This window comes from Corapipo altera, unplaced genomic scaffold (assembly GCF_003945725.1).
Source record: "Corapipo altera isolate COAL_440 unplaced genomic scaffold, ASM394572v1 57, whole genome shotgun sequence".
In the NCBI taxonomy this organism is placed as follows: Eukaryota; Metazoa; Chordata; class Aves; order Passeriformes; family Pipridae; genus Corapipo; species Corapipo altera.
In genome coordinates, this window is record NW_020884905.1 from 3,235,113 (window position 1) to 3,255,386 (window position 20,274).

General features: G+C 36.6%; 1 protein-coding gene across 3 annotated transcripts in view; it reads right to left on the reverse strand.

Annotated features, from left to right (window-relative positions):
- Positions 1–171: 171 nt before the first annotated feature.
- FNBP1L (formin binding protein 1 like) overlaps positions 172–20,274 on the reverse strand; it is a 59,137-nt gene continuing 39,034 nt past the window's right edge. The window contains exons 5-17 of one of the 3 annotated variants that reach the window (XM_027651675.1): positions 20,063–20,125; positions 18,428–18,532; positions 17,120–17,248; positions 14,933–15,079; positions 13,948–14,151; positions 11,493–11,651; positions 8,051–8,065; positions 6,024–6,133; positions 5,287–5,419; positions 4,744–4,838; positions 4,117–4,265; positions 3,567–3,725; positions 172–2,493 (exon numbers count right to left, since the gene is read on the reverse strand). In XM_027651675.1, the coding sequence (XP_027507476.1) occupies positions 2,486–2,493; positions 3,567–3,725; positions 4,117–4,265; positions 4,744–4,838; positions 5,287–5,419; positions 6,024–6,133; positions 8,051–8,065; positions 11,493–11,651; positions 13,948–14,151; positions 14,933–15,079; positions 17,120–17,248; positions 18,428–18,532; positions 20,063–20,125 (1,476 nt within the window). In that variant the 3' untranslated portion in view covers positions 172–2,485. Of the gene's footprint in view, positions 3,726–4,116; positions 4,266–4,743; positions 4,839–5,286; positions 5,420–6,023; positions 6,134–8,050; positions 8,066–11,492; positions 11,652–13,947; positions 14,152–14,932; positions 15,080–17,119; positions 17,249–18,427; positions 18,533–20,062; positions 20,126–20,274 lie in introns of all 3 variants that reach the window. The other 2 variants (XM_027651674.1, XM_027651677.1) reach the window with 2 other exon arrangements.

The window sequence follows — 20,274 nt, forward strand, 5'->3', positions numbered from 1 at the left end:
TTACTTAGAGCATTGAAAGTATTTGAGTATGCTAACAACAGAACCAACATCAAAATCTGTTCCTCCTATCCACACTCCCCACAGAGGTTTCTACCACCACCTCAAGAGTTTACAGACCTTACAATGAAAGTCTCCCTGTCGATCTTAACAAAAGACAAATGGCGAAACTAATTACTTAGACCATGAAAAGATTTTTTTATTCCATGAAAATATTCTCAACAGAGAACACTATTTTTAAACAAAGCATTTAACATTTAGGAAATCAACATGTGCACAAAAAAGGATTAAAAAATTACTGGAAAATGTCAGATTCTTTAAGACAACTCACATTCAGAATTTTAGAATAAGTGATTTATAACTAGCTGTGCAAGTACAAATGTTTTTTCCTATGTTTAATAACCCCCATACAAGTTGCACTATCCATCTTGAAAGCAACCTGCCTCCAAAGGAAGCAAATCCTGGTTTTAGAAAAACAGTAGCGTGAAGAGAGCATTTAGTCCTTTACCAGGAAGCGTTATTACTGACCTGCAAGGCTGTTAGCCAGGCAGACCACAGGCCCTTTAGCAGAAAATACATAGATCACATTTCCTCCTTTTCACAGAATTACAGAATCACAGAATATTCTGAGTTGGAAGGGACCCACAAGGATCATCGCATCTTTCTCTAACTTTAAAATTAAAAAAGCACTAGATTTTTTAAAAAAAGAAAAACAAACAAAAAAAACCAACCCCAGGCCCAACAAACCCCCCAAAAACCCCAAAGCCAAAAAACTACCTAAGTAGTTTTGTCAGTATTGAGTAATGTCACATTATTATATAAATAACCCTGTATACAAGCTCCAAAAATCTAAACTTTAGAGTTTAATAGGCCCCATAGTACACTAGGTCAAGCTGTGTAATAGTGGTATACATAACAAAAGGAATAAACCTCTACACAAGTCACTCAAATTCAGTTTTACTGGTAGTACAGTTTCTAATAACACTGAAATGAAACAGAATCCAGCACTGCTGCATCCAAATATTGCTTCAGATGCCAGAAAAAGAGGATGTTTTAATTATTATTTTATAATATGCTGCTGAACAGCAGGTGGCTGGGTTGACAAGCTTTCTTTGATACAAGTATCCCTCCCCCCAACATCTCTAGTCTAATTCTTATCACCTTAATCAATCAGATATGACGTATGTATTAATAGAACCACAAATGGGAGGCAAGACAACATAAGCAATAGGGGCACTGCAGACAACTATATTTACACGTATAAACATATCCAAATTTCAATTGTTTACAAGTAAAAGTGCACATAGATCATTAACAAAGTATCACTCAAATTTCAACTGGTCCATACAATGAAGCATCACCTGGAAATGGACTAGCACTGCAGTAATTAAACTTGGAACTTCATAGTGAAAAACTAAAAGACAGTTTCCATAAAAATCTTTTAAAAAAATATTAAAGTCAAATGAAGAGATACACATTTCAATGTATAAAATTCACGATGCACCATGTATCCAGTAAAGTAGAGCTCTAGAAAACACCTACCGTGGCTACCTCAGCAGCTGCAGCACTGTGGAAAGAGCTGAGAGACAAAGCCCTTGTGGGATACTGTAAGTGGTAGTGTTGGCAAACAGCAGATTTTAGGCACTCTAGTTTAAGGCAGCTTTTGAATGGCAAGTGGTTGACTTCTGAAAACAGTCATTAGCTCGCAGTGGTGAATCCTCTGGTTGTGTTCCAGGTTTTCAGTGCTCACAACAGGTTACTGAAGGGCTGAAGATGAACCACAGGTCTAGGAGTTTCTCTTGATTGCATTGTAGGCTAGAGCTGAGATGTATTAGTTCCCCAAATTAAGAAAACACATTACGGTCTCTTATCAGTTATGCCAAAAATCTGGAATGTAATGATGGTTGCAGTGGTATTGTTATAGCAGCATACATGGATACTGGGATGAAACTCTAGTGCTGAAGATATTTAAAGAAAATGATTTGTTACAAAATAAGACAAGCACTGATGGCAAAGTGTTACACAGAACATGCCTGACTGTCCTAGGCATGCAGGAGGAGGTTAACAGCGAGCATGGAGGCAGCACAGGCAGACTGACAACTGACATGGTTCTAAGTGACTGCCAATTAAAATGAGTTGGAAAAGAGCATAATTGAGAAATCAAAACATTGCACAAGCTAAAATATAGTTTGTGCACCTGGAACAACCTAGAACAATGAAAATAAAGCAATTTTAGGAGCAGTAGCCTTTTTACTCTGGTAATGGAACTCTATTTTCCTGCACAAATTCAAGATTGTGTAATACATCCTTACCTATATATGGAGATGCTAAGATGTTAGTGACTAAATGTATGTCTGCATGCATTCATGCAACTAGCTTTTACCCTTGGGCCTCCCAGTCTAGTACCCCCCCCCCTCCCCCCCCCCTCCCCCCCAGCAGCTGCATGTAACCTCCTTCAAGATCTCGCCCATTTTCTCAGAAACCCGCTTCAGGAACCTGCAGTCCAAGAGGAAAAAGAAAAGAACAAAGTTACTGAAGGCCTTTAGAAGATAAGAGAAGCGTGCTCAGTTCTAACAGGCCATTCTCAGTGGCTACACATCAGCCTTGTACTTAATTCCACAAACTCTCAGTAGAAATACGAGTTACAGTTTTTAGATAAGCTTTTTTTTTTTCATAGTAATCAAGTAGTGCAATGCATTTTCCAATCCTCAGTGATTTAACAATGAGGAGAATTACTGTACATTTAAGACCTTGATTTCAAACTAAACACGGTACAATTCAGAGAGTTAGCTTACAGGCACAGATTAAGAATATAAAATCATTCCCTTATCAGGAGCAGAGAGAGGTTTCAGTAAGACATCAAGCATTACATGTGGTCTCTTTTTGTTTGTTCAAGGTATCTAGAGTTAAAACAATGAAGTTGTGTCCAATACAGAACATTCTACATTACAAGTACTGAAAAGGAAGGAGACAGGCAGGTCAGCGAACTTTCTGTCCTTCTTAATTGTAATGTTTTTTCCTGAGTATTTTTTTGAACTTTCAGAATCAGAAAACATTTTCCTGTTTAAGAAGTGAAAGCTGCCAAGTATTTGCTAAGGAAGGAAATTAATAACTTTCAGTAACTGAGTTCAGTTAGTTATTAGAGGAAAAAGCCCTCTGTTTTAATCATATAATTTAAGTTATAAAAGTGGGAACAGTAAATCTTAGAAATCTTTAAAACTTAAGTATTTTTTCAGTTCTCTACAAAAACAAAGTATTCTACAGAACAAGCAGGAATCCTGGTCCCATCCATAGCTGAACTGGATTTAGTGCTTTGTAAAGCAGGAACTCTAGATCAGTTAAACAAAGCAGAAGACATTGGTCAAAATTACAGACCAGTGTAAGATGCATAATTTACTGTGGTTATCTCTGAAAAGAACTATAGCAAACTTCCAATGCAAACAACAGATCATTGCTGACTTCTGTAATTCTTTCCATGAACCTGCATAACTTACTATTTTTCCACTATTTTCCCTGGAGAATGTACAACTGAAAGCTGCCAGTTTACTGTTAGATATAGGTTACTGCACCTTTGCTGTTTTTCTCTAGCGTTACATCTATATATGATGTTGGCACATAGCCTTCCTCTCCATTATGTCTTCGAGCTCTTGTCCACCCATCTCCTTTGTCCTCCTCAATAATGTACAAAATCTCCCCTTCTTTCATTGCTAGAGTGCCTTCATTATGACCTGGGAAAAACAAGAGGCAAAGAAGTCTCAGTGTTCAGACAGAATTTCAAGTCATCTTTTTCCCAGGACACAGTTTTCAAATTATATATAAACAGGAAGAATAAAAAATCTGTTCAAAAGAACATATGGCCAAACAGACGTACAGAAAAGAACCTAGTCCAATTTGTAAAGCTGACCATTTGCCAATAGCTGTGCTAATATTTATCTTAAAACAGCACAAATGTACTGCTCATGAGTTAAAGTAATTCATAAAGTATTTTCACTGATCTTATAAGCAACTGGTTGCTCACACAGTTAATTTACTTTAAATCATTTTACCTGTCTTCTCTATAAAAACTACTCCATGCCTTATAATAAGCCAAGGAATCATAGTGCATGTTGTTAACCTTACCATCAAATGGATATATAGCCTTGCAATGTCCTATAGCTGGTAATGGATCATCATCTTCAAACTCATCATCAAACTCATTTGGATGAGTGTGTTGCTGTGGTGGACTGCGAACTTCCTGATTTGCATCATCCGTGTAGCTCCCTTCAGGGCTATAATGCAATGATTGAAGCATGAGGACTCAGGAGTTCATAGCTCTACAACTTAGAACATACATGCATCACAGAAAGGGCAGACCTGGGAATTCCTGTTAGCAGGTTTTATATTACTGCTAGAGGTGATTTTCTGAAAAAACTGACCTAGCAAAAGCTTAGACTGAATTCTGCTACAAAACCAAACAAATCTGACAGACTTGTCTCCACAGAACATGGAAAACTAGTGTGAGCCTTAAGCAATAGAATAAGATAGCATTAAAAAGCACTGCTATTTACTGAGCACGTATTTCAATTAGACTATTTTATATGTTACCATAATGGCATGAAGTGACCTCTAGAAGTCAGAACCAGTAAGATTTTCCTTTAGAACGACAAAGACTTTCAGAGGATAAGTAACAACCATCACCTCCTGTTAACTACCAGGGAGATGTACTGATTCTAGCTAAGACAAAAGCAGTAGAGACAGAATAGTGACCTCTCTCGGCCCTGTGTTACAAGGTGGTTGATATCGCTGCTGTGTCGCCTGTCGCTTCTGGCTGCCACTTTACCTTCAACTTCAGAGAGCCAGGCCTTGGGGAAAAAAAGACAAATACTAGTGTCAAAGAAAACTCGATTCTAAACCAGCAAATTTAACAAATGTTTAAGTGCATACAGTTCACAGCCACAGAGAGACTGCATGCAGATGTCAAGCCTCATAATTACTTCATGTGAAGCATGAACTTATGCTTAGCCTATACTCCATACTAGTCTTAAGGAAAAGAAAAATCCTGAATCACGTGTGGATTTCAGAATAACTGAATAATAATACATTCTTCTGAACAGTTTACATCTTTAATAACACATCCTTATTCTAGCTAGATGAACACACTTGAAAATATGGCACCCCACAAAAAATGCTATCAGGAGCACTTTCTTAAAACAAGTAGTTTTTCTGGGTGCTATATTTAAAAGCTGTAAGGCAAAGTACAGTTGTACCAATCATTTACATTTTCCAAGGAACTCTATTTCAGAGTCTAACCTCATTTTTATGTATTTCCATCCGAAGACGGTCCATGTTGCTCATAGTCTCAGTTAATTTTGGTTGCAAACTGCTTGGATCACCCATTTGGGGATTTTTCTCATAAACATCTTTCATTTTGATGAGGGCATCTCTAAAAACATACAAACCACAACAACAGTTATGAAAATTACATACATCAGTACTGATTCATTAAAGCTAAAATAATGTGTGTGAGATCCAGACCCATGATTAGATACTAAGCACAGAGATGAGGAACTACTGGTCCCCTAACACCTTGCCTAAATCCTTCTCCCATTCTGTCCTCTTAGCACTTTGCCTTCCTTTCTTGTGTTGGGCACAGGCACACAAGGACTCCAGCTGTTGACCCTTCTCTATCCAGTGTCAGTTCTGTTTCCCATATGGTTTGTTATAGATAATTTCCTAAACATTAGTAACATTCTTAAGGCACCAAGTGACAGCTCTCTTGCTGAACAGACCTATGCATTGTTTTTAATGCATGATTTTAGAGCCAATGTTTCCTATGCAGTATTAGGATCAAAATGAGTAATATAATAAAGCAGAAGGAAGCAATGCTAATAAGAATCTACGTACAACAAACTATGAACTTAAAAATGCTTGTTAATAGCCTGGCCTAGTAGATTGTCTCCTAGTTTTTGAGCACTGTTGGATTAGGTAGAGGACTCCAAAAGAAACAGCGAGAGAACCATGACAGAGCTCCAAAAAAATGCACTCACTTTTGGTCCGTTTCCTTCTGTAGCTCTCTGTTAAGTTCATCAATCCTCTGTTGCAGTTTCTTGCGTCTTTGTTCTGGAGGGAGATGGCTGAAGTCTTCTAGTGCAGGGCCCTGCAAGCAGAAATACCATGAAACAAGTCACATGTACATACCTGGGCAGCTGAAGTGACATATCCACAAATGGACAGTGTTCACTGGAAGCAGGATGGACCTTCTTAAAAACTCTACTCGACAAACAGCTCTACGAAAGACCGCAACAGAATAAATGCATGTTCTCGCTGCCAGTGTAGTCATTCATTCAGGGTTCTGCCTTCTGTAACAGTTGGCTCACAGAGGTAATTCAAAATTTGTACACTTAATTTTTTTTCTGAAAGGCTGAGTCATGTACCTCCTGTTACATCCACTGCACTCAAAGTAGATTTAGAAAGGACAGAATTAATTACTACAGAATTACTTCAGAACAGTAATCTGTGTATATAATAATACTATGTAGATATAATTGTTTCTTTCTCTGGAGCGTGTTCTATGGTGATTTGGATGGTACCAAAAGAAAAATACTACATTTTGGATCTTCATTCCAAAGTACTATTACAGTTCTCTTCCAGAAGTTCATCAATCCTAGAAAATATATTAAAACTTAAAAAGTTCTGATGGATTTTATCTTGAGTAAAACCAGTTCATGGAACACAGAAAAAGCCTTTATAATATCAAAACTTTGACCTAAGTTTGTTAATCTGAATCCAAACTTGCTCAAATGTTCCAACTAACCTTTCTACTATTAAAAAAATCTAAAAAACTTAGGGAGGGAAAAAAACTCTTACTTCCCAAACGTTAAAAAAAGCCCCAAACCAAGCAACTTAAAGACCATCTATTGTTATGAACCTAACCCTGCAAACTTGATTGCAAACTTGTGCCAAGATTATAAGCAGGATGGAAGGGCCTGGATACGAAATGCATGGGAAGATTTTTACGTTGTCTTGTGAGTTTGTTGTGAAAACTCTTCCCCTCAGGGTGACAGACAGCGACAGTGTTAAGAAGGAAATACGGTACACATCGTAATAACAGAAGGTTAAATTCCATCTTTTGTGTTCCCAGTTTCCTAAGGAAGGTGGTTTTAGCACAAGAAACCTACTTGCCATTACAGTAACCCTCCATGGAGGCAAACCAAACTGGACAGCATTTCTTTTTTCAAGAAGAAATTTTACAGAAACTTGACCGTTGAGATTTTTACACCAACAGCCTCAGGCTTGGGCGCCAAGTTTCCAATACCCCCCCTTAAGATCTTCTTGTCCCACTCAACTTCTTGGATCTTTTGCACTTGTAAACATCAATCTCACTGCTTTTTAAGAACGCAATTACAGACACCATAAAAGTAGAAAAATCAAGATATAATGTTTCCAAAATAGAAGAGTTCCTTTCTGAAGGACAAAAAGCCTTGAAATCCTTTCAGGTGTTTTTACACACTACAAAGAAACAAAAAGACAATCACATCCTCTGTATCATTCTTCCCTACAGGTCAGTTAAAAATCAGAGTATCCTAAAAGAAGAATCAGAAGAACAGAGGTCTTTTTGTGAAGTTTACTGATTTACTCTGCAAAGCAACAATACTGATTAAGATGTGGTTTTCATTTATTGTAACAGCTTTCTATATTTCTAACCATAAAGGATCATCTCCCCTGCAATTTTTTTCCCAAATTAAAAGGAGTGCAGTATTCAATATTGGTTCTTTACACAAAATTTGTAATCTTTTCATACAGTGTTTTATGCTGCTTCAACAATTTTCCTGAAAAACTCGTGAATACTGGTCAACTCTAAAAGTCCCAAGTGGCAGATTTAGTTGCAGCCAGATCAGAAGTCTAATTGCCTTACATTAAGCATGGATGATTAAGAAGACTGTGCATGAGTGGAAAATCTGAAGATGTATTTCAGCACCTGACTTAAAGCAGTTATGATATGGAAACACTTTCAAAGATTACTTTCATGCTATCTTAGGAGAAGTACAGCAGACAGATCAGCACACGGGCTTACCATCTTCACCGACCACTGCACAGTTCATTTGAAAACAGAAAGAAACGGGAAATTATTTACATGCAATGACCAGTTACGAAAATGATTAATGCCTAAAAATCTGTCTTTAAAATATTACTTAAGGATTGACATTTTCATTTATAAAAACACAGTTTACTATAAGCACAAGAACTGCTTTAAGAATTACTGAAGAAAATTACTAGTGATAATGGGTACTTATGAAATTTTAATAGACAATTTCATTAAACTACTTTTGAATTTTAGTGTTTTGAATAATAGGCTAAAGACCTTCTATTGTAGGAAAAGAAACACACACAGAGCCAACACTGCACAAAATAGCAGAATTTGATGATGATGGACTGATCACTCATATGCAAATAATTTGTTAATCATAGCTCAAAATCCACTACCATGACTTTTACAAATGTAATTTTTACAATGCATTTACTTTATTATTACAGTAGATCTAGAATAAACAAAGATATTTTTTAAGTTTAGAAGTAATTAATTTTACTTTCTGAAAACAGCATTTGGGTTGTTGTGATCTAAAGATGTTTTAGTCCAGATAAAAATAAAGACATTTAAGATTTTATCCTTCGAAGAAGCAAGTAAAACATGGGGGCCAAGAGTTAATCTTGGGTTTAACATTCACAGCATTTTGAAGATCTCCTGTGCTTTCAATGACTTTGGATAACCCTTTCCAGAGAAATACCAAGCAACTTAGGAGATTGATATCTCAACCTCACTTATGACTCCCTCAGCACTTGTTAAGGCTGTTGATTGGGGCACACACACAAAATTAGAATTTCCAGCAATGAGGGAAGTAAAGCACCTTCACAAATGATACTTTGGTAGAAAACTGAATACAGTTCGAGGATGCAAAATGGCATAAATAAACTTCCTGTTCCCTTTAAAAAGAGTCTTCCAAGCAAACACTATTAAGGTTTACATATTGCTGATGATGATGCATCTGTTTATGTACCAAATAGCATTGAGCACAGACTGTCATAAGCACTGACACTTTCTGGAACTGCTGACATTTCAAAGGAGAAGCAGCAGCAGGTAGCAGCAGTACTAATAAAGCAAGTTACAGCTGCTTACACCTTTATTCAATAACCTACTCTACTGCTACTGTTTGCTGCTTTTGCTCTACATCATGATAGAAAAATTTACTGCATGAAGCACAGAACAAAGAAAGACTGGTTTTGTGATCTCCAGGGCCTTGAGAGAAATCTTGTACAGGGCATGTTAAACACAATAACCAGTATTCTTACTGTCTGATATATGCCAACTCATGGACAGAGCTCGGTAGAAGCTGAAGCAAATTAAATACATTTTACACAGGCAGATAGTGACAGGACAAAGGGGAACGGTTTTAAACTAAAGATGGATTTAGATTAAATGTTAGGAAGAAATTCTTTATTCAGAAGATGATGAGGCACTGGAGCAGGCGGCCCAAGGAAGTTGTGGATGTCCCATCCCTAGAAGTATTCAAGGCCAGGTTGGATGGGGCTCTGAGCAACCTGGGGAAGGTGTCCCTGCTTACGGCAGGGGGGCTGGAACCAGATGGTATTTGAGGTCCCCTCCAAACCTTTCTATGATGGTTTGGTAGTTCTGCGTGTCAGTACCACTGGGACATCGTTTTTCAGGGACAAAAATGTAGAAAACAGCATCATGTATGAGCACCTATTAAGCATTTAATCAAGATATATAAAGATATATATATATATAAGATAAGATTGATCAATGAGACAAAAAATCTGTTAGTATTCCAGTATACATTTATGCTGAAAAGACTTAAAAAATATGTGATAATGTGATGTCTGTTAAAATGCTTGCAAGGAAAATTCAAAATATATAAAAATTAAATGTTTATCTTGAAGATTTTACAGAGATTATTTAATCTTTTGGCATATTTGAGTTAATTGAGATCTGTACGATACTAGTGATCCTCCCTAATTTTAAATAATACTATATTAATTCAATTTTACAACATGAACAATGTCTTTAAAAAATCAAAGACAGAGTTTCATTTTCCATTAGCATTCTGTAGTTGCTAGCAGATGATCTTTTGCTTCAGTAAGAGGTTCTAGAACTACTAGTACTGCAAAGGTAATGATTTGTAAGCCAGGAGTCAATACATTTAGTGATCAACAAAACTGAGGTGTAATCAAGACCTGTGCTATCTAATCCAGTTAGTCCCTCACTAAGTACTGAAGAAGAAACATTACCTTCATGACCAGACCATTATAAGTGATTCAGAAGGGGAAAGCAGAAACTGTCCTCCATATATACTTAGAGGACCACAAGAATTTTCTAAATAATGGTTGTGGCAGAAAGGGTATTTCCAAGATATCTGGGGGCCTGAAATTAGATGCCACAACATGACTTAAAGAAAATAAGTTTTAACTGAAATTCGTTCTATTTCAGAATGACAACAAGGGAGCCTCTAAATTATACCCTTGCTGCAATATAACAATGTTGTACCTTGATCTCCACATTACGTCAAGAGTAGTCAACCATTCTTGATGGAAATGAGGCAGGAAGTCAATATTGTTTTGAAACATCAAAATATTATTAATTATATCATGAAATGCATCTAATTATCTCATTATTTGGGTCAATAAATATCATCAAACATACATACACTGAGCAGCCTATGCTTTTCTGACATAGCAGGGAAGTGCCAGTACATTTATCACTAGTACTATAAACGTTGCTAGGAAACCATGTAGTATTTCCCATCTACTGACTTCCAAATAAATTTTATTTGCAGAATATGCCATTATAAATCAGTAAATTAATTGGTAAGTCTCAGTAGGAGGCATTTGGTAGTAATTTTTACAATATTTTTACCCAAAAGAACCTAGGACAAACAAGAACAACTAATTAATCAGAAAATGCATTAAAACTATAATGCTTTAAAAATCAGTATTCCAAAATGTGCTAGCCCCATGTGCTATAGCAATTGATGTAAGAAGAAATTAAAATTCTCCCTTCTTGGTTCACTATCTCATAATCAACTACTACAATTTTAATTCAAATTCAGCAAAGAAGACACCTGATCTATCAGATGATTTTTGTGGTGACTATATAGCCAATGATAAATTACTGCAAAAATGTTACATGATGGTAGGAAAACATTTGTGAATGTGAACAACAATGAAGAAAGGTATCAAACACATGCTGAGCACCCTCTTTATAACACCTTTCTTTTAGGCACAAGTATTTCAATTGTGATAAAGACTATTTCTATTTTATTTTTAATCTGTTGGTAACTTCTGTATAGTATGATAAAAAGTATTCTAGAAGTGACCTTATAGCTGAAGTGTTACTTTGAACCAAGTAAGCCTTATAACGAGGGTGAAGAGCATTAGAAAAGCCACATCACAAACACACTGTTCATAGCCCATCATGCATTTCAACTTATTATTGAACTTACCCCTCTTTTGAGGCTTCTGAAAGAAGGAATTCTGGGCTTCCCTGTTTTTATGTCACTCATGCAATAATGCACTGGTTCAATGGAGAATATGGGATACTGGGACCCATTAGGAGTACTGGATGTGTATAAACTAGTAGGGGTTAGGGGTGGGGATTGTGGCTAATGTGGAAATAAAGAAAGCAATAAATAAGCCAAATGTTCAAAGTGATTTTAAAATGAAAATTCTGTCTTACAAAACTAAAATTTCCATCCAACACAGAAACAGCTTGTAACGTTCCAGACATATTAATACTATAACTGTATTGGGTTTAACAGGGTTTCTGTCATGAGTTAGTCTTCAGGTTGCTGCAGAGAATGAAGGAACATTCAAAAAAGCTTTAGACTCAACACTGCCACAAGATCCTAACAAGATCCCAAAGTTCCCTGTCTCTTCTCTTAAAGTTCTGCTATTGCCAATTTAGTTACAGTCGTGCATTCCTGCTCCATGCTTCCTCCTACATATTGAGGTACCCTTCCAGGTTAGCCAAGACAGAAATATTAGGTATGTCTATGGAGAATGACTAAAACAAGAAGTATTCTCAATCTCTGTAGTCAGGTTGGACTGACACAATTGCTGCATGTCATTCTTAATATCATCATGAGAACTTCCTCCCTTTTCTTCAAATTGCTTCTCTCATTTTTTGGGTCTCAAACCTCTGCTGCTCTTTCCCAGTTCAATTTTTCTGTACTATTTCCACTGCTGTACAAGTCATTCCCTTTCAAAAAGACGTTTAAGTCTTTGACAACATCAAAAAATAGGTAAATGCATATCTGGAAGTCAAGACCAGCCATAGTTTCAGCTAAATGAAGGTCCAAGGGCTACCATGAATACTCTAGCTGTAATAAACCAGCTAGTTTTGTATTAGCTAATTTAAGAATATATTTTAAAACCTGTGAATAGTGTTTGGAATTAATTATATATCTTCTGGTAAGTATTTTGTTCCCAGTTGCTGTTTTGTAGAGCACTCCTCCACCCTCCCCAAAAACAGGTGAAAGAAAAGGAACAAAATCTTTCATTTTGTCCAGGTCCTTATGAAGAGATGTGTAGTCTGTATACACATATGTACACCTGTGATTCCATACAGGAAACAGTAAGGCTGACTCTGAACGCAACATACAAAGTGAACAAACTGGGGAGAAGAAAGAGTAGGGCAAGTCTTGGCAGCTTTCTTCAGCTGTCTTCATACTAAGGGACTTCTTATAACTACAGTAAATGCCAAGGTCCAGACTGAAAACTGATGTAGATTTACAGACTCTCAGAAAGATGTCTTGTGGCCAAACTGGCAATTATGATCTGATTTTAGACTAAGCTGAATCTCACCCACCTCTGCACACAAATGCAATAAATATGCTCATACATTACTGCATTTAAACTATTATCAATCATTAAATTATATTGCATGAAAAGCAAATAATCAGTTTTCACTTTAACACACAGCTGCAGTTACATAATATACTGAACATGGAATAAAAAAATCAGCTGTATCCTTCCTTTCTATAAAGATATGCTTTCTTGGAATACTATCAAGTGGAAAATAATTCCTACCAGTAACAGGCTCTAAGAATAGTTTCCTGTAATAAATGACAGAAACTGGCTTAGACCATTAAAATAATCTCATAGAAATTTGTGAGAATCATTAAAATGGCTCACTGATATGCTCCAATACTAAATAAAGACACAGCATAAAATTTAAATATGTATATGCTCCATTATTCATTTTTATATAACTAATGCATGTATTGACAATCTTTTTTGTTGATGCATGAAGGTATCTAGCACTGAAAGTGTTAATTGTAATTCATATAATAAGACAACAGAGGAGTCATTTCTATGCTCTTAATTTTTTCTTGGAATATTTTTACCTATTTCATAGTAATATTTTCTAGGACATTTACCAGTATGGAGCTTCAACACTAAGTTTTATCAATGAGGTATCATAAACTTTAATGTTTTCAGACAAATCTCAGAAGTTTTCAAAAGCAGCAGGTATAATAAAAATCTATATAGCACTTCTACATATAAATGTGACATTTAGAAGGGGTTTGCTTTTTATATTATAAAAGAGAGATCTGAAGTCTGGCCGATTCCAAAGCACACTCCCCCTTATTTTTACATTCACAATTAACACCTTTTCTATGCAATTGCAGAAAGTGTTTACAGAATCTTAGAAAGATTTCCCATTACAGTAATAGGAAGCTACTTTTATCAAATGAAATTAAACATTCCCAGACACAAATCAATAGAAGGAACATGGTAAGTATCCAACCCTACTCCAGGCTTCAGACATCCTTACACATATTTTAAAAGACAGCGGCAGGCAAGGGGAAGGTTATTTTAAAATAAATAAATTTCTGCTTCCATGCACTCTAGATGTTCACATTTTAATTTTCCAAATAATAATTTCTTAATTGTTACCTTTGGTTTCTTTCCAAACAGCCACAGCTTTCCTTTAGCCTTGCCAACTGTAGTTTTTGAATCAATTCTCATTCCTTCCTGCTTTGGTGTACTGATGGTTCCATCAGAGATAGTTCTGTAAATATTCTGACTGTAGTCTTCAAATGGAAAATCTCCAGGAGGTTCAAAACCAGATTTGAAGCAGTCTATCACTAGCTGAGAGTCCTAAACATAGGACATAAGGAGTTTAAAAAGCAAACCAATCAAGAACCAGAGAGAGAAAAAACGGGGAGACAAATTTTTCTTTTAATTGTAGAGATGCAGAGATGGGAAAGTAAGAGTAAGCTCCAAACACGTACTTTTGGATAGAGTGAGTTAAGATAATGTATGTTTTTTTATCTCAGCAGTGTTCAAAGCACACTCTGCTATTCAGAATCCATACTTCCCAAATACTTCCCAAGGGTTATCACAGATTTAAAGCAGGACATGCTTTAGGGACAAACTACTACTCCACTTTTTGATCTTTCAACATTGGCACTGAAATGAAGATAACACTAAGAAACTAGATGTAGTAAGGCATAATCAGGAAGAACCCGTATTATAAGGAATAAGAAAGAAGTGCCAACAGCTGCAATCAAACAGGACACAATGATACTTTGTTAACTGAACACCCTTTATATAATTTAATGCCACATAAAGGAGAAAATGCCAACCACACTGATATTCTAAGGCATTTCAGGATAACCAAAATGTGTCCAAAATCAAACACAATGAGAAAGCGTCAAAGATCTTCAGATCACGCGAAATCAATAAAACAGGGAGAGAGCAGACACCAAAAGTGGAAGTGATCACTTAAGGTTTGAAGTCACCACACTTCTCAAGCAGGCAAATATATTTGACAACAGGAATTAAAATGCAGAGGTTAAGTCAGCCTTTCCTGTCTCCACAGCTTCCCTATCAGTTCAGTTGTTCACATACTTTCAAAAAGTTACTCAGTTCTACTTACTCTGTGTTCATCGACTGACTTTGCTGCAAGGATCATCCCTTCTAAACATTTAGAGATTATTGGAATAACTTTGCGCTCAGAGTCAGCAAAGCCTTTGTAACATTCACTAAGCTTGATAGTCCTTCTTTCATCCATTTCTTGAAGTTGCTGCAAGTGCAAAGAAAGATAAAATAAAGCTTTCATTTGCAGATTTTGCCCCCTTGATCCTGATATATGCAGTTAATTGTGGTCACCACACTGTAGTACAGAATTTCCGTGCTTTCCTAGTATTTTTATTTGCTTAACAAAACAGAACTTGAAAGTTCTTTCAGGCATAGATTTACAATGCTCAGAACAGTAGTTATGAAGAGTTTATACTCTTTGATTTCTAAAAATTATATAAAGGACTGGACTTCCTTTTCCTTCTTCTTGAATGAAGTACATGTACAGTGTCTATGGGTGACAAAGTTTAAAGTATTTGCTTCATGCCCAAATGAAAACCACTATGAAGAAATTTTACTGATTTCCACATCTCCTCACTCTCTCCTTCTAGTTCCAAGTAATTTCTCTGGTGATAAATATCTCCATCTTGCTTTTATTTTTATACTTTCCAATAAATACTAATTATTTTAAAAATAGGGAAAATTAAAATTATCTGCAGTTTAGACATGATCTCTGATTTGAAATACAAACCATTTCCTTTAGAAGTGTGCAAGAAAATAAAGAAAAGAATACCATTACATAAGATTTGCAATAAAAGTTTACTGGAACAGAACAAAAAAGAACAAATTCAAGAGAAATATTATTAAGATCATAGTCCCAGACCTTTCACCTAATTGAAGGTGGAAAAAAAAACCCAAAAGAAAACAAAGACCAACAGCACATACACCAATAGGTTGTTAAAAACTGGGGAAGAAGCTGGATCTTTCCTGAAACTACACTAAGGCAGATGTCTCTACCAGTATTCAATTTCATCTCTCAAAAATGAAACAATGACCTCACCATGCTAAACCCCTTTCCCAAGGTTTTCCCACAGAATGTTACCAAATACTTGCAAGGAAATAATAAAAATGTAGTCCCAAGAGAAAGTAGGACTAGGTCTTTTTGCTCTTACTGTAGCGTTCAAAAAACATAAGTACTGTCTTACAAGGATAATGGATTTTAACCCTAGAGAAATAAAGGCAGTAAAGAAAAACTCTGGTCCAAGCTACAGAGATGATCAAACTGTTTCTCCTGGGAGTTGACTGCAATTCTTCCATCAGTGTGTTAATGTCAGATCTACTGTAGTGCTGCTTAACAGTTAAAATATTAGAAATTTCCCCTGTGAATCCCAGACCTTCTATTAAGAATTTTTTAAAAAAAAATATGAACGGACTTGTGCTTCTGGAAAACATCAAGCATACTTAAGTCAATACACCTTCAAATAAAGCCAGTACTTCACTTGCCATTTCCGGACTCCCTGTCTCAGAATCACTTCCCACATCTATTCTCCCACATGGCTGGAGGTACGTGCCAACACACTTTTAAACTCTCCTCACCTGATGCCCCCCAAAGGACTTTAGTTTTGCAGTCTCTCTGTTTTTGAAAGGCTGTTAAAAAATATCTTAATAATTACATAAAGCATCTCAAGAAATCCCCATTTCAGATTCAAATTATTGATCTTAAACTTTTTTTATGTTTTAGAGAGGTCTGTGGATTGCTGGTAATTGATGAAGCAATGACCAGTTGGGGGCTGGGGCCAGGGCTGGCACTTCTGCTTCCAATCCACCCATTTTACATCTGTGCATGAGATACATTAAACCACAGTCAGCACGTGCTTTCCTTCATCTCTGCCAGAGGCAAAGCATTTGCACACACCCCCAAATATCATGACAACTACTGACCAAAACTCGTTAGAGTGATTGTTTCACATGCTTTCTGTCACCTACATGTCTCAAATGTTTATTTTGTCAGACCTCTTCAGCAATATTTAAACAAAGAATCTATAAAATATAAAATCTTACAGAAAATGCAACTGAGCATTTTTGTTACAAATCTAAGCATAAATATGGTAAGCAATAAGTCTCATGATAAAACACCATGTTATATCAAGATCATGCTAATTTCTTGATGAAGTTATCCACTAAAATCCTAAAACTAAAGTTTAAAATTTTAAAATTTACTTCTTATTTAGAAGATCAGACATACTTTATCTGTTAATTATTTTACCTTATAAATCTGAGGAATGACAATGTAGTAGTGTTTGTGCTGTTCCCCATTAAAGTTCTGTAGTTGTGCAGCATATTCATTTTTGTTTTCATCAGCCATATGTGTGCGCAGGTTTAACTGTTGCTTGGCCTAAACAGGAAAGCATTACCAGGTTAAACATGTCTTGTGCTTTTCAATGACCCACAGCACTGTTTTATTTTACCAACTATGCAAAAACATTAGTCACAAGTCATCAAAACTGACATCCTTATAACTGGAATAAAAAGAATGTGAGACTTCATATCTACTGACACTCTACCCAGTTGTTGCATACAGAGAAAGCAATGATCATTTTAGCTCCTTTAGCCACCCTGCTTAAATGCATATTCTAAAAAAGACAGAATTGACTGAACATATATACTACAAGATACCAAACATCAAAAGGGTTCTTGTTTAAGGAAGACAGTCATCATAACCATCCAGAGGGACTGTCACAAAGTTCAACAAGGTCAAGTACAAGGTCCTGCACCTGGGTCAGGGCAGAGAATGGATTGAGAGCAGCACTGAGGAGAAGGACCTGGGGATCCTTGCAATGAGCACTCACAGCCCAGAAAGCCAACTGTGTTCTGGGCTGCATCAAAAGCAGCGTGACCAGCAGCTCAAGGGAGGTGACTCTACCCCTTTACTCTGGTGAGACCCCGCCTGGAGAGCTCCCAGCACAGGAAGAACATGGACCTGTTGAGGAGAGTCCAGAGAGGGTCATAAAAAAAGAACAGAGGGCTGGAGCATCCCTCCTATGAAGACAGTCTGAGAGAGTTGGGATTGTTCAGCCTGGAGAAGAGAAGGCTCTGGGGACACCTTAGAGCCCCTTCCAGTACCTAAAGGGGCTACAAGAGAGCTGGAGAGGGACTTTTTACAAGGGTCCTAGTGATAAGACATGGGGGGATGGCTTCAAACTCCTAGAGGGCACTTTTAAATGAGACATTAGGAAAAAATTCTTTACTATGAGGATGGTGAGGCACTGGAACAGGTTGCCCAGAGAAGCTGTGGATGCCCCATCCCTGGCAGTGTTCGAGGTCAGGTTGGATAGGGGTCTTCAAGATCCCTTCCAAGCCAAACTATTCTGATTCTATCTAAGCAGCATCGTCTCGAGACTAATAAAGCATCCTCCCTTCCCATGCTGTCTTACATTTCACTATAACTTTGATTTTGCACATAATAAGCAGGCACATTTTATACACAATTTTATACACTCCTTGAATGTTGTTCCAGTAGCGATGATAAACATGCAAATAACATATTATTTTTAATAAAGGCCACTGCTCTTACCTTCTCAACATCAGCCTTTGTCGCATTAGTGTCATTGTCCAGTCGTTCATAGCTTTGCTGTGCCTTCTCTGCCTCTCTGCATTCTCTCTCAAATTTCTTTTTGCTCTACAAAAGGCACAAATCTACTGCTTCAAAAGCCACTTTTCCCATTCAGTTTCACATATTAATTCTGAATTCTAAACATCAAAGTTTCCATCTAAGTATCTTAAATTCACTAAGTACCTTTAAATAAGCACATTGTAATCACAGCAACTAGATCTAAAAAATTTTCAACTTTTCTATTTAGAACTTATTTCCTTGAAGTATCAGCAAGGAAACTGCAATTATGCTACAAAGTACAAAATACACAATAATCCATTACAAAGAGCCACAGTTTATAATAATCACACAAGTCCACTTTCTAGCCTGACTTCAATAACCTAAATAAAAGTTATGGGGCAGAAAACTTAAACCTGAACCTGTATGAGCAAAATTTTCGAGTTCCTTCTTCAGTGATCAATTTTACTGCAGTAAATTCAACTAAATTATTTTGAAGGTAGTCTGAAGAATGTATATACATTACAATCATCATCAATATTCACATCAACTGGCACAGCTGTAGGTAGCACAGACAACAGTATTCAATGTACATGATGCTCAATATATCCGGCTGTTGTCAAGACAACTGCTGTAGGAAAAATGGTTGCAGCTCAAGAATTCAGCATCTCTAGAGACAAACTGCAACAGAGATTGTGCGAGCACTGCTCTCCTGCTTCAGTGCAAAGTCAGGCAAATGAGCTTCACGTGTCCCTTCAGGGCTGTGTGCATGTAAAAGACTGACTTTGCACTCAAGGAAATACAACTGACTGTTTGAGCTGAACTCTGGGAATTTCTTGCTGAAGGGTAACAGCATCTATAACTTCCACATCTGCCTCTACTCTGATCCTCTGACAATGAATTAAACTCTGACACGACAATGAAGCAAGACTGCTCATCTGGGACCACAACAACAAAATAAGAAATTCACCTCTCCGGTCTTGCTTCACAATAATCTGGTTCAAAGGTATAATACATTTTTAAGACACAAACCCAGCAGAATACCAGAAGGCATCTTGAATAGACTTGACTGAATTTCTATATTTTCTTATCTTTAAAAGTATTTCTTTCAAGAAAAAGAGGCTTATAATCTGTTCTAGAGACATTCACTTTCTGCATTTCTCTGTTAAAATTCTACCTCCTGAAAGTACAGTTGTCTGTGGTATGCTTGAATAAACCTCATGTAACAAGGCCTCAAACTCAAGTCAAATATATTGATTTAAGATTTCATCTTCATATAAATACATTGTCATTATTAGCAGCCCAAGGAGAAGCAACCAAAGTCTGTACCCATGTTAAAAATAGATTCCTTTATGCTCTTTACGCTGGATAAAAGCCAAGGCTTCCCTCAAACATGCACACAGAAGCTGTTTACAGGGGATTGTTCTAACCAGGGAACTGTAAATACATTGAACTGTATTTTGGATGTTACTAAGTTACTTGGACATTCAGTACTACAGCTAAACATTAAAAACTAAGCAAGACAGTTGACAACACCTCCATTTACACACTATACATTATTTAAGTTCAACAGCAATAAAACCCCAAACACCAACTCACATTATCCATCTGTTTCCAGCACATGTCCAGATACTGCTGAGCCTTTCGCCCTTCCTGAAGATGCTAAAAAAACCACATATAAGTTTAACTTGCCTATCTTTTTAGCATTATTACCATTAGTTAGTCCCTGCTCTAGTTGATAGCTGATGATGTGCAGTATCTCCCACAAGTTACTGGTACTCTTTGGAAGACATTACTAATCGCATAAACAC